Source organism: Crassostrea angulata, chromosome 10 (genome assembly GCF_025612915.1).
Source record: "Crassostrea angulata isolate pt1a10 chromosome 10, ASM2561291v2, whole genome shotgun sequence".
NCBI classification, from domain to species: Eukaryota; Metazoa; Mollusca; class Bivalvia; order Ostreida; family Ostreidae; genus Magallana; species Magallana angulata.
In genome coordinates, this window is record NC_069120.1 from 1,892,501 (window position 1) to 1,907,466 (window position 14,966).

Sequence of the window (14,966 nt, forward strand, 5' to 3'; positions counted from 1 at the left end):
CTTGTATATATAGTGAAGATTCTAAATTGTAAAAGTTGTGACCCTCGGACCAAAACTGGGGCCCCAGGCGGGGTTCAAAGTTTAACATAGAAATACATAGGAAAATGTTTAAAAAATCTTCTTCTCAAGAACCACTGCACCAGAAATGCCAATATTTACACAAAAGCTTGTATATATAGTGAATATTCTAAATTGTTAAAATCGTGACCCTCGGACCAAAACTGGGGCCCCAGGCGGGGTTCAAAGTTTAACATAGAACTACATATGGAAAATGTTTAAAAAATCTTCTTCTCAAGAACCACTGCACCAGAAATGCCAATATTTACACAAAAAACTTGTATATATAGTGAAGATTCTAAATTGTAAAAATCGTGACCCTCGGACCAAAACTGGGGCCCCAGGCGGGGTTCAAAGTTTAACATAGAAATACATAGGAAAATGTTTAAAAAATCTTCTTCTCAAGAACCACTGCACCAGAAATGCCAATATTTACACAAAAAACTTGTATATATAGTGAAGATTCTGAATTGTAAAAGTTGTGACCCTCGGACCAAAACTGGGGCCCCAGGCGGGGTTCAAAGTTTAACATAGAAATACATAGGAAAATGTTTAAAAAATCTTCTTCTCAAGAACCACTGCACCAGAAATGCCAATATTTACACAAAAGCTTGTATATATAGTGAAGATTCTAAATTGTTAAAATCGTGACCCTCGGACCAAAACTGGGGCCCCAGGCGGGGTTCAAAGTTTAACATAGAACTACATATGGAAAATGTTTAAAAAATCTTCTTCTCAAGAACCACTGCACCAGAAATGCCAATATTTACACAAAAGCTTGTATATATAGTGAATATTCTAAATTGTTAAAATCGTGACCCTCGGACCAAAACTGGGGCCCCAGGCGGGGTTCAAAGTTTAACATAGAACTACATATGGAAAATGTTTAAAAAATCTTCTTCTCAAGAACCACTGCACCAGAAATGCCAATATTTACACAAAAAACTTGTATATATAGTGAAGATTCTAAATTGTAAAAATCGTGACCCTCGGACCAAAACTGGGGCCCCAGGCGGGGTTCAAAGTTTAACATAGAAATACATAGGAAAATGTTTAAAAAATCTTCTTCTCAAGAACCACTGCACCAGAAATGCCAATATTTACACAAAAAACTTGTATATATAGTGAAGATTCTAAATTGTAAAAGTTGTGACCCTCGGACCAAAACTGGGGCCCCAGGCGGGGTTCAAAGTTTAACATAGAAATACATAGGAAAATGTTTAAAAAATCTTCTTCTCAAGAACCACTGCACCAGAAATGCCAATATTTACACAAAAGCTTGTATATATAGTGAAGATTCTAAATTGTTAAAATCGTGACCCTCGGACCAAAACTGGGGCCCCAGGCGGGGTTCAAAGTTTAACATAGAAATACATAGGAAAATGTTTAAAAAATCTTCTTCTCAAGAACCACTGCACCAGAAATGCCAATATTTACACAAAAGCTTGTATATATAGTGAAGATTCTAAATTGTAAAAATCGTGACCCTCGGACCAAAACTGGGGCCCCTGGCGGGGTTCAAAGTTTAACATAGAACTACATATGAAAAATGTTTAAAAATTTTCTTCTCAAGAACCACTTCACCAAAAATGCCAATACATACACAAAAGGTTGTATATATAGTGAAGATTGTAAAAATCGTGACCCCCGAACAAAAATTGGGGCCCCAGTAGGGGTTTAGATTTTAACATATTTAGGAAAATGTTTTAAAATCTTCTTCTCAAGAACTATAGTGCAACTGTTTTGGGGTTCAAAATTTAAACATTTTAAAAAGCATAAAGGAAAAGTTTCAAAATTTTCTTCTCAAGAACTACAATGTTTTAGTTTGTGGAATTTCTATGCATGCATCCTTCGCTTATGTAGATTCCTAATTGGTAAAATCGTGACCCCAGACCAATACTGGGGCCCCAAGATGGGTATAGAAATATAAAGGTAACATGTTAAAAAATCTTCTTCTCGAGAACTACAATGCTTCAATTTGTGAGATTACTATCATGCATACAACCTTGGATAATGAAGGTTCGACAGTTTTAAAATAGTGACCCTTGGACTAATACTAGGGACCCAAGATGGGTTTAAAGTTAAATGTAGAAGTACCGGTATATATGGAAAATGTTTAAAAATCTTCTTTTCGAGAACTACAATGCATCAATTTGTCAGATAACTACGTAAGCACCCTCAAATAGTTTAGATTCGAAATTAAAAAAGCCGTGACCTCAATCTAATACTGGAGCCCCAAGAGGTGTTCAAAGTTTAAATTAGCATAGAAATATAGAGGGAAAATGTTGAAAAATCTTTTTCTAGGGAACTATAATGCTTCAGCTTGTGAGATAACTATGCAAGCATCCTTATATAATGTAGATTCCAAATAATTAAAACTTTAGCACTGGACTAATACTGTGGCCCCAAGAGGGGTTCAAAGTTTAACATAGAAAGATATATTGAAAATGTTTTTAAAAAGTTTTTCTCGAGAACTATAATGCTACAGTTTGTGAGATTACTTTGCAAGGATCCTCAAATTGTGTAAACTCTAATGTAGTGGAACCAAGAGTTATCTTTCTTGATGTTCTGTATAGTCTGAGAGTTATTCCTCTTGAAGTGGAACTCTTCTCTTCTTTTTCAGGTTGTGTACGTGCGGTCCCACCGCAGTGCTACACATTTTAATTCCTATGTTACTATTTATGTTGTTCAAGCCAACCATAAACCTCGGACCATAACTGGGTCCCCAGAAAGGGGTTCAATGTTTAAAATAGAAAAAGCATATGCTACGAAATGTAATGTTACAAGGAACTGCTGTTCAGGTGAGCGATGTGGCCCATGGGCCTCTTGTTTAATGTTACCCGTTGCCAAGTGCGTTGCTAACGCTGAGGGTAATAGTAAATATTATTAACTGCGTCTTAACCAATCAGATTTCAGTATTTAACATGAAAGTATAACAATTTGTATTGTTATACTTTCATGTAAAATACTGAAATCTGATTGGTTAAGACGCAGTTCATAATCCTTTCTATTACCCTCAGCGTTAGCAACGCACATAGCAGCGCTTCGCGTCGGTTGACAATGGTTTTCTCGGGGTGTCAATTTCAACTGTTACCCTCCGAAACAGGCACTATTTATATAATGTTACCCGTTGCTAAGTGCGTTGCTAACACTGAGGGTAATAGAATGGATTATGAACTGCGTCTTAACCAATCAGATTTCAGTATTTTACATGAAAGTATAACAAATCAAATTATTTTGTGTATTTAATGCATACCTTGCCATTTATTATGTGTCATTGTCAGGTAATAGAACAGCGTCGGGTAAGTGAGATTCCTTACTTTTTGTTTCATTCTTTGAATATTATAAGGTGATAAAATATGGTCAAGCGTGATCAAATATATCATGTAGTCCGATAGGATATATTGGATTTGATCACCCTTACCATAGTTATCAATTGATCACCTCATAATACCCAAAGAATGATTCCTTAAATCTAATCTTAAAAGCATAAAGCCAAAAAAAACCAAACCTCTTTGCCATGATTTTGTTTACTACATGGGAAGCCTAGGATGTTTAGGATTGCTTATCAAAAAGAAATACTTCTAAACTCCATGTACCAGTAAGGAGTTTGGGAATGGGGATTTCATTTTTTAATTGTTGTTAAAAATTATGTTTTTAAAACTATTTGACTCTATTGGTTAAGTTTTACAGTGTTGCTTGGGTTAGCGATGAGGCCCAAGGACCTCTTGTGTAATTACTCTCTCTTTTTCATATCTTGCACTATTTTCAGACACTTAAGGAGACAAATAAAATCAAAACATCCTGTGAAACTGATGGAATTAAGAAATTCTACAAGGTAAGATAATCATTAATCTTCCAGGTAAGATAATCATTAATCTTCCAGGTAAGATAATCATTAATCTTCCAGGGAAGATAATCTAATAACATGTAAAACTCTGTAACATGGATTACCATTAATTGTCTTGTTTTATTTATTTGACAGCAAAGTGATATTCAATGTAAAATACAATATTTTTTTATTATTCATTCATCATGAAATACAATTACTAATGAGAATAGAAGTACAATTTGTATATAAGTATTGTTTTGTTTACATGGTACATGTAAATGCAATCAGTCTCTTAACATTAAAATAAATACAGTTTGTTAATATAAAGTACATTGCTATTTCTCTTGTCATCTGAATCTATTGAAGGATGAAGTGAAGAATTCAGTAGAACTTTCTGAAGGGTCAAGAGGTCAACTGACGGCTTGTCACATGGAGCATATAACCTGGTATGTATGACAGACAGTAAGTCATGATTTGGAATGATCTCTCATCTCAATGTAAATATGATAATATATTTTAATGTTAAAATGTTCTCTTGGATAAAGTTGGTTGGGACATGATGTAATCTTCTGAGAATTCCTTCAGACTTCACAGGATTTAATCATGTGACCAACAAGTTTATATCCCATAGAACTATTTAACATTTTTATTCTTTCTTAAATAATAAGAAATAAACAATATTATATACATGCAATATAATTATACACAATATACATAACAGTATGTTTACACACACACACAATACATGTACATATAAAATATACCTGTAATTTGTTCACAATCCACAGAAATGTTCCTCTACAGTATTTATACAGAGCCTGTGTAAGTGTTGTATTCACACATACATATAGTTTGTATTTCATCTATCAATATGTAAACAATTCATATCAATGTAACACCCACAGTTTGTTTATATATGTAGATATACACACAGTTTGTTTATATATGTAGGTATACACACAGTTTGTTTATATATGTAGGTATACACACAGTTTGTTTATATATGTAGATATACACACAGTTTGTTTATATATGTAGATATACACACAGTTTGTTTATATATGTAGGTATACACACAGTTTGTTTACATGTAATACTGGATTTTCTTCACTTTATCTGTGAACCACTCACCCACAAAGAGGTTGTCTCTGGTGTCCACACATAAACCCAATGGTTCCTGTAAATGACAGTTGTCAATGTAGCGGAGGAACTGTCCGTCCTGATCCAGGATGTGGATACGGTCGTTGTCACCGTCTGCTGTCAGGATGCGACCCTGGCTGTCTGTTGTGATGCCGGCTGGACTAAATGATCCCTTGGTAGTAGAGGGAGGACCAGTGTAGGTAAACCGGAGTTTCCCGGCCTGATTGACCACCACTACTGCACGGGCTCCATGGTCTGACACACAGATATCTAGGTTCCTGTTCTCACTGATGTATTTAATGTAATATATTTCACCAGATGAATAGAGAGGTTGTCCTTTGTCGTCGTACTGAATGCTTTGTTTCTCTGTGGAGCCAGAGTAACACACAACTTTTGTTTGTTTATTATCTTCACTGTTCATGACAACCAGGAGGTCACCAGAGGAGGTACTACAGACACCGTGAGGTCTCCACCCCCGTAGTCTGATCACTGTCTTTATCTTTTTATTCTTCACTATGTTCACAGTTCTATCATCGTAATCAGTATAAACTAGATCCCCACTCCTTGTCACTGCTATGTCCCCTGGATCGTTCCCTGACTTGGTTTGGACTGACTTCACTAGTTTTCCCTTTAGGTTGTACAGTCTCATCTTGTTGTCCCGACCACACGTCCATAGTTCTTCATCACTCAGACAGGACACACTGCCTAATCTATTAGAGACTCCATACTCGGTGTTTATCTGTGTGATGATCCGTGGTACGTATACATCAATGAGCGGTCTGTCCGGGGGAGAGGACTCAGCACCAGGGGAATCCATGGTGTAGCCATGATCTTCTGTTTTGATAGATGACGCTGACAGAGAACCAAACTGTTGATAAAGCTGTTCTTTGTTGATCTTCTGAGGGGTAAAACTTGGTAAGGACACGGTGAGTTTAGGAGGCAATCTTCTGAATTCAGCAATCCTTGATTTGTAGGCAGAGACACGGCTGACATCATTGGAGTCCACTAACTTCTTCAGTTCAGCAATGCTCTGTGTGATTTCATCAATGGTGCGTGTGATTTCACCTTCATGTTTGTCGAGGACGGCCAGGTGTTTGGTGTCCATTTCATTGAGATCAGATTTCAGTTTGTGGATCCTGATGTCTATTTCTCTGTGCAAGGCTTCTCCATGTTTGTCTATTGCTGTTGTCAGTTTCTGGCTGTTTTTATTCAGAGCAGCTTTCTGAACTGGGATATTAGAGGCAATCTGTTGATATTTAGGGTAAATGGATTTCTCTAACTCTTGCATTTCTCTCTGTAAAAGTTCTTTTTTGCTTTCAATATGTTTAACAATGTCAACTGGTTTATGTCCTAAATGTAATTCTTCAGAAATACAGAGTGCACAAATAGGAATGTCACATTGTTCACAGTGAAGTTCACATTGTTTTGTGGAATGTTTAGGACACTTAGGGTAATTTGTAGTAGATCCCCGCTGTTCAAATGGCAGCACTTTGTGTTCTGTAGATTGATCTGAGAGATGTTCCCCCACACAGGCTTTACACAGATGTATGTGACAAATGTCACAGTACATAGGGGGGCCCGGGGTCTCGCAGAGACGACACCGTAACACATCCTGGGCCCAACGCTTGTCCATGGTCAGGCAATGAACTTGCGTGGATTCTGAAAAAAAATTTAATGATCATATCTTAATTTACACATGTAACCGCTTGTATCGTATTGTGTATAGATTTTGAATCCCTGGCGTACATTTTTTGTATATACATGAAATCGTTCCCTTAAGCAGATGTTTAATTAAATATACAGTTCTGACCTCACCCATGCGAATATATGTTTCTATAATAAAATATCAAAACATTAAATATTAAAATATTTTTTTAAAAAGCAAGCCAGGAAGACATCAGATATTTCAGACTATATCAGCTGTATAAAACATGCAACATTGCATACAACCAATATCTGAAAAATCTTCATGTACAACCATCCAACCTTTAATGAATTTTTGATAACACTGGAAAATGCATATAGCAGCAACATTTACGATCTTAAACTGTACAAACCTTAAACTTCTATCATGGCGAATCCGGGGATTTACTCTTCCTGGTCTGGTGACCTATTTATCACGTGATTGATTGAATGACTCAAGAAAAATGATTTTATTTTGCTGAAAAGCTTCTTCTTTTTGTCGAAAAGTTTATCCCAACATCATTGTTTTTTTCTTCTTTTTAATTATGTACAGTTATTTGGGTAATGTCAAGTTCAATAACTCTGTTTGTTTTTGTAGATCATTAGTTGTCCCTCGTTGGAATACCAGGCGTACAGTGTGATATATTGACATCCGTGTCTCTGGCATCTAGAGTCTTCATACTCAGGACCAGGCTGAAGGGGATTGTTCTTAGCTGACCTTTATCGACAGACATATCTGTACACCAAAACAAAGTGAATTTAAAAAGAAATTTAAAAATCTGATCTACTCCATAAATGAAAGGAAACCATCATCATCGGAACAAAAAAAAATTTTCAGAGGAATATTAAAACAACGTGTTCCCATGACATTTTGCGTGTTTACGAAATACATGTATTACAGGTGACTGTGTAAATATATTATACCTGTCAAATGAGTCACGGATTGATTAAATGTGAAGAGTTTTCAATTTGTATCAACATTGGTGACCATATAAATGAATAAAAATTATTTGCTTTAAAAATTGTGTTTATGTAAAATGTATGTCCTTTCCTCGTAGTTGAAGGTGGCGTTAAATGTATAGAATTAACTTTCGGACATCCAAATGAGATGTGTACACTTTTTAATTATTATTAAATGTCAATTCTTTTGATCTACCTCTACAAAGCTTAAGTTTATCACAAGGTCATAAGTGCATAGTTACGACGTTCACATAGCAAACAAATTAAAAAGAAATAGTTTTTAAAAATAATCTTTTCTTTAAAATTCCAAAATATGCTTATTGTCATCGTCTCAAGCCACGGGTTTTGTGTCCATTCTATTGGAAATAGAAATAGAATGGACACAAAACCCGTGGCTTGAGACGATATGGCTTATTGTACTTTCATTACTTTGTTTGATTTCATAAATAGCAATTTTTTAAAAAAGTATATATGCATTGTATTTTACAAGAATGTGCAAAAGTATGCGTCATGAAAACCAAAGCCGACATTCTTAAAAACAAACTCGGAAAGGCTTACTAAGAAGAAAACCTACATTTAGAAATAACAAAACGACCAATATTATGATAGATTGTACGATGATGTTCTGTAAACATGAAGTCAGTCCATGACGGGCAGCCTACTGATTAACACACGGACAACGTGAAGTCATCTCTGAGAACGCAGATAAAAATATATTGATGTGTTAACTTGTCACCTTGTTCAAGAAAGTCTAAGCAGAGGGTGTTGAAGAAATAAACCATAACCATCTCGCTCCAACCTGTCTTTATTTACACACAACACTTGGTGTATATTGAAAATTTTAAGGAGACTAAGAAAAGAAATTAACCAACAATAAAACATACTGAGATGAGGTAAAAGAGAAAAAAAACAGACTTCTAAAATATTGAATTTTAGGCGATATTACAAAATTGTTGAAATATGAAAAAAGTTAGATGCTTGACGTACGAAGAGGGATAACTCTTAAAATAATTTGATTAAAACTTCATGGGAAACACGGGTTGACCACAGTAGTAAAAACAATTAAAAATTGCGACAAAATGAATTTAAAAAAGAAGGGCATATTTTTTTCTAGTAGGAATGGCAAATGTTTAAACTGCAACTCATAGTCATTACACTATTTAAGAGGTTGTATTTGCGACGTTCGAAGTCGATTTCATAGGTAGAGTTGATTACATTTTCTTGAATTTCCGTAGAATAAGGCCTATAAAAAACTGTGTGTTTGGGGTAACACTGATGAAAAAATTAGGTAGGTAGGGTTTTTTTTTTTTTTTTAAATTTTATCATATTTTTTTCTGCATGAATCCTAAGAATGTTTGTTTGTGCCATATTTAAAAACGAATTTTTTAATAAAAAATAATATAAAATTCACAATTGCATAAAAACAGACATCTAAAAATGGCTACTTTTTTTTTTTACATACTTAATACATAATCAGTGCATGTCTCTCTATTCTTCTCCATTTAATTGTACATGTAGTTATATATTTATAAAAATAGTGGCATCTTTATTTAAAAAAATTAAAGTGCGTTATGCATTCAAAGTCAGTGATCCCAATACGAAACTCATGAAGCGTTTAAAGCTTTGACCTTATTTTCAATGTCTGATACCAATCTGTCCATCTGATATATGTCTTATTGGTGTTTTATTCTTTCTCCCCCCCCCCCCCCCCATATAAGAATATAATTTTGTTTACTTGTTCAAGTATAGCCTGATTAGGGTTTTCAAGTATTGTTGCGAAATAAAGAACTTTGAGACAATTACTTGTAAGGAATTAATTATCTGGCTTTTCACGAAATTCTTCTATATTTTTATTTTGGCAATATATCTTCCTTTTAAATAACCTGATTGATTTAATTCTATTTACCAATTTATTAATTACTTTTTGTAATCTCCTGGCAAATATAAATGCAATTATTTTTTTTTAGTCACAATTAGTAAGACTTTTTGGTCTGTAATTTTCTAACTTATCTATCCCTTTTTATGTATAAGAGAGAGAACTTAGCGTTCTTGTGTTGGGGTTAATTAAGAAATAAGAAATCATTCTTACAGTATTATGATGTGATAATTTCGATCGGGGTGTGGTGAAATCTAATACTCCAGAAGGGCTTTATGATAGATTTGACCACGCCCCGAAATTATCATCTCATGATATTCAAAGAATGATTTCTTATTACTTATATTTATATCATATCCAATATCTACAGTTTTTAACAACATTTTAAAATCACAATTTTTTTCATGTAGCACATGCTATGTATAACTACGCGGCACAGCCAATAACGTGTTTCGGTTATGCTATAAGACATGCCCATTTTGTGTCACTCATCTTTGATGAAATTATTGGGTTATAGGCTTCACAATTGATTCGTAATGTTAACACAGACAAAGACAGGTGAAAATGTAAATATTTCGTCTTCAGTATAAATTTGGAATATAATTTCATATAAACAAATCTCTGATATTTTCCAAAACAAAATTTAACAGGTAAACCGTCTACTCCTGCAGGTGACTTATTATTTTTCATTCCATCTTCAGCTTCTGCGCATTCCTGTAATGTTGGGAAGTTTTCACATTATGTATATTATATAATTTTCTGACAACACAGAGGTTGTATTAATTTGGACAAGATATGATTGAATTTCATTTATCGGTATAACCTTTGATGAATAAGAATTTACAGAGAAATTGCACAGCCGATTTAAAATTTCACAAATTTTTTACATTGGTTGATCCCGCACTACTGACTCGATTGATAAGATTTTTCCACTGATGTTTATTTTCGAGTCTTAAAAAGTACGATTAATGTTTTTTTCTCCTTCTTCTATCCATTTGGTTCTTGTCCTTTTTGTGCTCCTTCTAATTTAATTTCATATAAAGTGTCTAATTGATTATCTAAATCTTTTTCCGTACCATATTGATATTTGAATGATGTTGATTTTCTACTTGCTCTAATTCACTCTCAATAAGTTGTATTTATCGTTTCGTATTTTTGCTTTTTTCTATGCAATAACTGATACTTAAATTTTTCATTTTAAGTCACTTACAGTTTGGCAAATTCCCACTTAGTAGTGTTTGGATTTATTTCTAGCTTAATATCATAAAAAAATTAATAAAAAAATCGTTAATCATTTTACAATATTGTGTTTAAAAAAGGACCGACGTTTTTAGCTTCCAGTATTCCTTGTTATTGGGTTCAAATGTGACCAATCGCCCACTTTAAAATGATCAGTTGGACTAGCTAGTGTTTTTAACGACTCTTCCACGTTTATTATTATACAAGCTGGCATCGTTATCTTTTTATAAACTTCACTTACATCGTCCCATTGAACTAGCATTTTTATAAACCGATTAATTTTACAGCTATTCGTGAGAAAAAAAATACTGTAGTAGGAAATGTTTCTTATATTTCTGCAAGGCATAGTATTTTGATGGGATGACTACAGGTCTTAAATCTACAAACCTCTAACAATTGTAAACAATTGTTTTACTTTAATGTAATAATACTCATAAGAAGAAACATCACAAAAAGATAAATTTGAAGACTTCATTTACCCTACAAAATCCATAGAATCTAGGAGCCTCCGGAGGCTTCGCCCCAGGACCACCAGTGCCACCAAAGCTTTGCCCTGGATCCACTGGCGGCCCCATGGCGCCCTCCCCCTCCCGGCAGACCCCCTGCCTAAAACGAGCACCTCCACTGACTTCAAATCCTGGATCTGTCCTTGCAAACCTTTAAATGTAAATTGTAAATATCGCAAAAGTCTAATTTTGAAAGCTTCATTTTAACCTCTATAAAATCTCTAGAATCCAAGAGCTTCCGGAGGCTTTGCCCCCAGGACCCCTGCTTAAAACTGGATCCGCCCCTGTCTATGACATCATCAACCTCCCCCTTTCACTGTGGGGTGTTATAAATAGTAACGAAGTTGCCGATTAGCTTGCACTCTTAAGCTGAATTAGTGTGTCGAATTTTGTCTACAGCCACAAGGCCATCTGTACGGATAGCTTGCTCAGCTGCTAGGTCTGCACGGCAGATTTGAATTTTTCTCCAAACATTATGGATATGCTGTTATTGCTACTTTTTTTGTCACTGAAATAAACTCGCCATAGATTTCGATCAAACTGGATACATTTTACAGTATTTGCATTAAAAAAGATCGAAATTGGAAATACGTCGTTCTCTCCTTTGTACAATTCACTATCTTTTATGTAGATAGATATAAGTAATTGTGCTATTTTGCAATGTCAAAATCAAAAGGAAGTCAAAATGAGTGGTATTTTCAAGTATACTGTATTTACAGGTGCGATTCGATGTACACACAATAGACCGGTCTGGTGCACTGGGGCTCGGTTGTCAGAAACCGAAATGTATAACAATTTATTCCCGAATAAAAAATATACATAGATTGTCATTCAATATATGTTCTATGGTATCGAAAAAAATCCGCCGTTAAAATCGCCCTTTATCGTCGTTTTAAAAAATGTTTAACGGCGGATTTTATTTCGATACCATATATTGAATGACCATTATGTATATTTTTTTTATTCGGGAATAAATTGTTATACATTTCAGTGTCTAACTACCGAGCCCTTGTGAAACAAGCCAGATTAAGAAATATTTACATTCTTATCCTAAAATGTACAAAAAATGGCCGCACATCCTCCTTAAAGAAAATTTCATAATACAAAAGTTAACTCTACGGACTATTTCTCGTTATATCAAAGGAAACAGGAGTAAACAATCGCAACTTCTCGGGCCTTTCCGGCAAGCTCGGAAAAACACCTCGTGTTTTTCCGAGCTTGCCGGAAAGGCCCGAGAAGTTGCGATTGCACGAGTAAATAGTGAATGGAGTCCTTGTCCACGGGGAGAAGAGCTTCCGTATTTCTTGGTTCTAATGTCACGATGTCCCTCGTCATGCTCGTAGTGCGTTGTTCACCTACAGACTAAATAATTTACAGATAGATTTGCTCTTGATCATTTACACAGCAAAAGTTAGTGAATGGCTAAGCTCGCTGGAGTAAACCTCAAGGATTATGGGATATCTAGTACTATCATACTATGGGGTTTCTTCTCGACAAACCACTGGTATGTATACAACTATTAAAACTAAGGCGGACAACAGGGGACAAAAACTTATACCGATTGAAATATTCTAGGAACGACTGCCAGAGTACTTTGAGGAATGGAACTCTCTTGCAGTTATCAAGCCAGGTTAAAATTTTGCGGGAAAAAGTTCAAAAGGTGATCGATGATATTCTTTTTTAAAATATTTTTATATACTAGTATTCTTTTTTTAATTTTCATACATCAATCAGCAAGTTTCACAAAATCAATTAAATGTAAATTAATGTGAAGATAATAAATACTGCAGATACCTAAAGCTGTAAAGTCACACAGTTAATTATGCTCGGACGATAGAATGTTATATAGTTTCCAAATCTCTCGTAAACCTGATGGCTATATTACATACTGACCCCTCGGTTTTTCTGTTTAGCTGCCATTACTTGATCACGAGCGCCTGACGTCGTACCGTGAACTTCGACTCGCTCATGTAGTGCTGGGTGCCATTGCCACTGGGTACATCTGGCAGGAAGGCGACCAAGGGGTTCCAAAGGTTCTTCATCTACTGACTTAATATTCTGCAAGATTTACATAGTGTATTGATGTATCATTGTATTATGTATAAGTTGCGGTCTAAGGTTTCTGTAAACGAAATTTAATTATATTGCATCAGTTTTTACCCTGGGCCCTTAAATGCAGTGCCTATAGTTTTCAAATGTATATTCCTGATATATTCTATACATTGTGTCAGATGTTTTACCAAGCCATTTCATTGCCTTTTCCATTTCATATTCCTGATATATTGTTTTATTGTATCGGGCATTACCCCGGGCCCTGGCAGTACCTTGGTGTGCGGTGTCTAAACGTCTTGGTCTCCAACCAGTTATTTGCCATCCCGCACTTTGTCTCACTAACGTCAAAATCAAAGATCCAAACAGGTAAACTCACCACAGTCTGTCATATGCTCCTGTACATTGTATACGAAATGTCACACAAACAAAATGCCTGAAAGCTTATTAAACTCTCATTTTACAGGCCTGTGGATTTATCGTAAGTACCTTGCTTCATTTTAAAGTCTCTGAGATGATATCTTTTTAACAGGAACCACAGTTCGTTTGTTAAGTTGTTTGTGATTGGTGTACGTATGTCTGTCCGTGTAACAGGAACCTCAGCTGTCTTTATCACGTCGTTCCTGGGGGGAGGCAGACCGAATGGTTCATCATAGTCACCGCCATGATAGAATACAAATTCGCTCCTGCCATTACGGTTTGTTTGTTTGTATTTCTTTTGTTGCTTTAGGGAGAGAGTGCAGTTATTTTTTTCATAATAATTAACAGGAATTTGATTTAATTTATAATGCATCAGTGTTCATATTGGTTCTCTAAAGCACATCATCAAAGCTATTTCCGCTGCGTACAATGATGACGTCATAGGATACCAGAATTCCATGGCAGAAATCAAAAATGTGATGACAATACTGGAGGAGACATTTTCTAGAATGCACGGTAATTATTCTTGTTTAATGTGCCATGTGTTTGTTTTGTTTCATAAAGAAAAACAGTCTACCTAAAGTTAAGATGCTAGGTGTTCTATTAAGCCACATGATTTTGTACACGTCCATTAGGTGTTCAAAGATTACTTACTTTGATATGTTTTAGATGAGCTTGATGCAGAGGTCTTTTACAATGTTTTGCGTCCCTATCTTTATGGGTAAGGAAATTTCCTTTCAAAATAGAATGTAAACTGAAGATAAATGCATGATGTCTATAGGTTATTTTGAAAAAAAGAGTCTTAAGCTCACCTGAGCTGAAAGCTCAAGTAAGTTTTTCTGATCACATTTTGTCTGTCATCTGTCTGTCTGTGTGTCTGTCGGTCTGTCTATCCGTTCGTCCGAAACTTTTTAAATTTTCGACATCTTCTTAAGAGCTACCAAGCCAATATTAACCAAACTTGGCACACAGTACCCTTGGACAAAGAGGATTCAAAGTGATGAAAATTAAGGACCACGCCCTATTTTAAGGGGAGTTACTTAGGAATTATTGAAAATTGTTGAGAAAAATTCCGAAAATCTTCTTCTCAAGAACCATTTGGCCAGAAAAGCTGAATCTTTTGTGGAAGCATCTTCAGGTAGTGTAGATTTAAAGTTATGAAAATTATGATTATGATTCCTTGGAGAAGGGCGGGGCCACAATG

General features: G+C 35.1%; 1 protein-coding gene, 1 long non-coding RNA gene and 1 pseudogene across 5 annotated transcripts in view; 2 read left to right on the forward strand and 1 right to left on the reverse strand.

Annotated features, from left to right (window-relative positions):
* Nucleotides 1-7,721, forward strand: part of LOC128165061 (uncharacterized) — a 16,891-nt gene extending 9,170 nt beyond the window's left edge. The window contains exons 5-7 of one of the 4 annotated variants that reach the window (XR_008241015.1): nt 3,342-3,895; nt 4,256-4,335; nt 7,311-7,721. This is a non-coding gene — a long non-coding RNA (uncharacterized LOC128165061). Of the gene's footprint in view, nt 1-3,341; nt 3,896-4,255; nt 4,336-7,310 lie in introns of those variants that run through there. The other 3 variants (XR_008241016.1, XR_008241018.1, XR_008241017.1) reach the window with 3 other exon arrangements.
* LOC128165058 (uncharacterized) lies at nt 4,053-7,296 on the reverse strand. Its single transcript, XM_052829262.1, has 2 exons — nt 7,087-7,296; nt 4,053-6,688 (listed from the first exon to the last, which is right to left on the reverse strand). Exon 2 carries the CDS (start codon nt 6,660-6,662, stop codon nt 4,974-4,976), a length of 1,689 nt encoding a protein of 562 aa, XP_052685222.1. The 5' UTR covers nt 6,663-6,688; nt 7,087-7,296; the 3' UTR covers nt 4,053-4,973.
* A 4,829-nt stretch (nt 7,722-12,550) lies between the features above and the next one.
* On the forward strand, nt 12,551-14,487 carry LOC128165060 (indoleamine 2,3-dioxygenase 2-like; annotated as a pseudogene).
* The last annotated feature ends 479 nt before the right edge of the window (nt 14,488-14,966 follow it).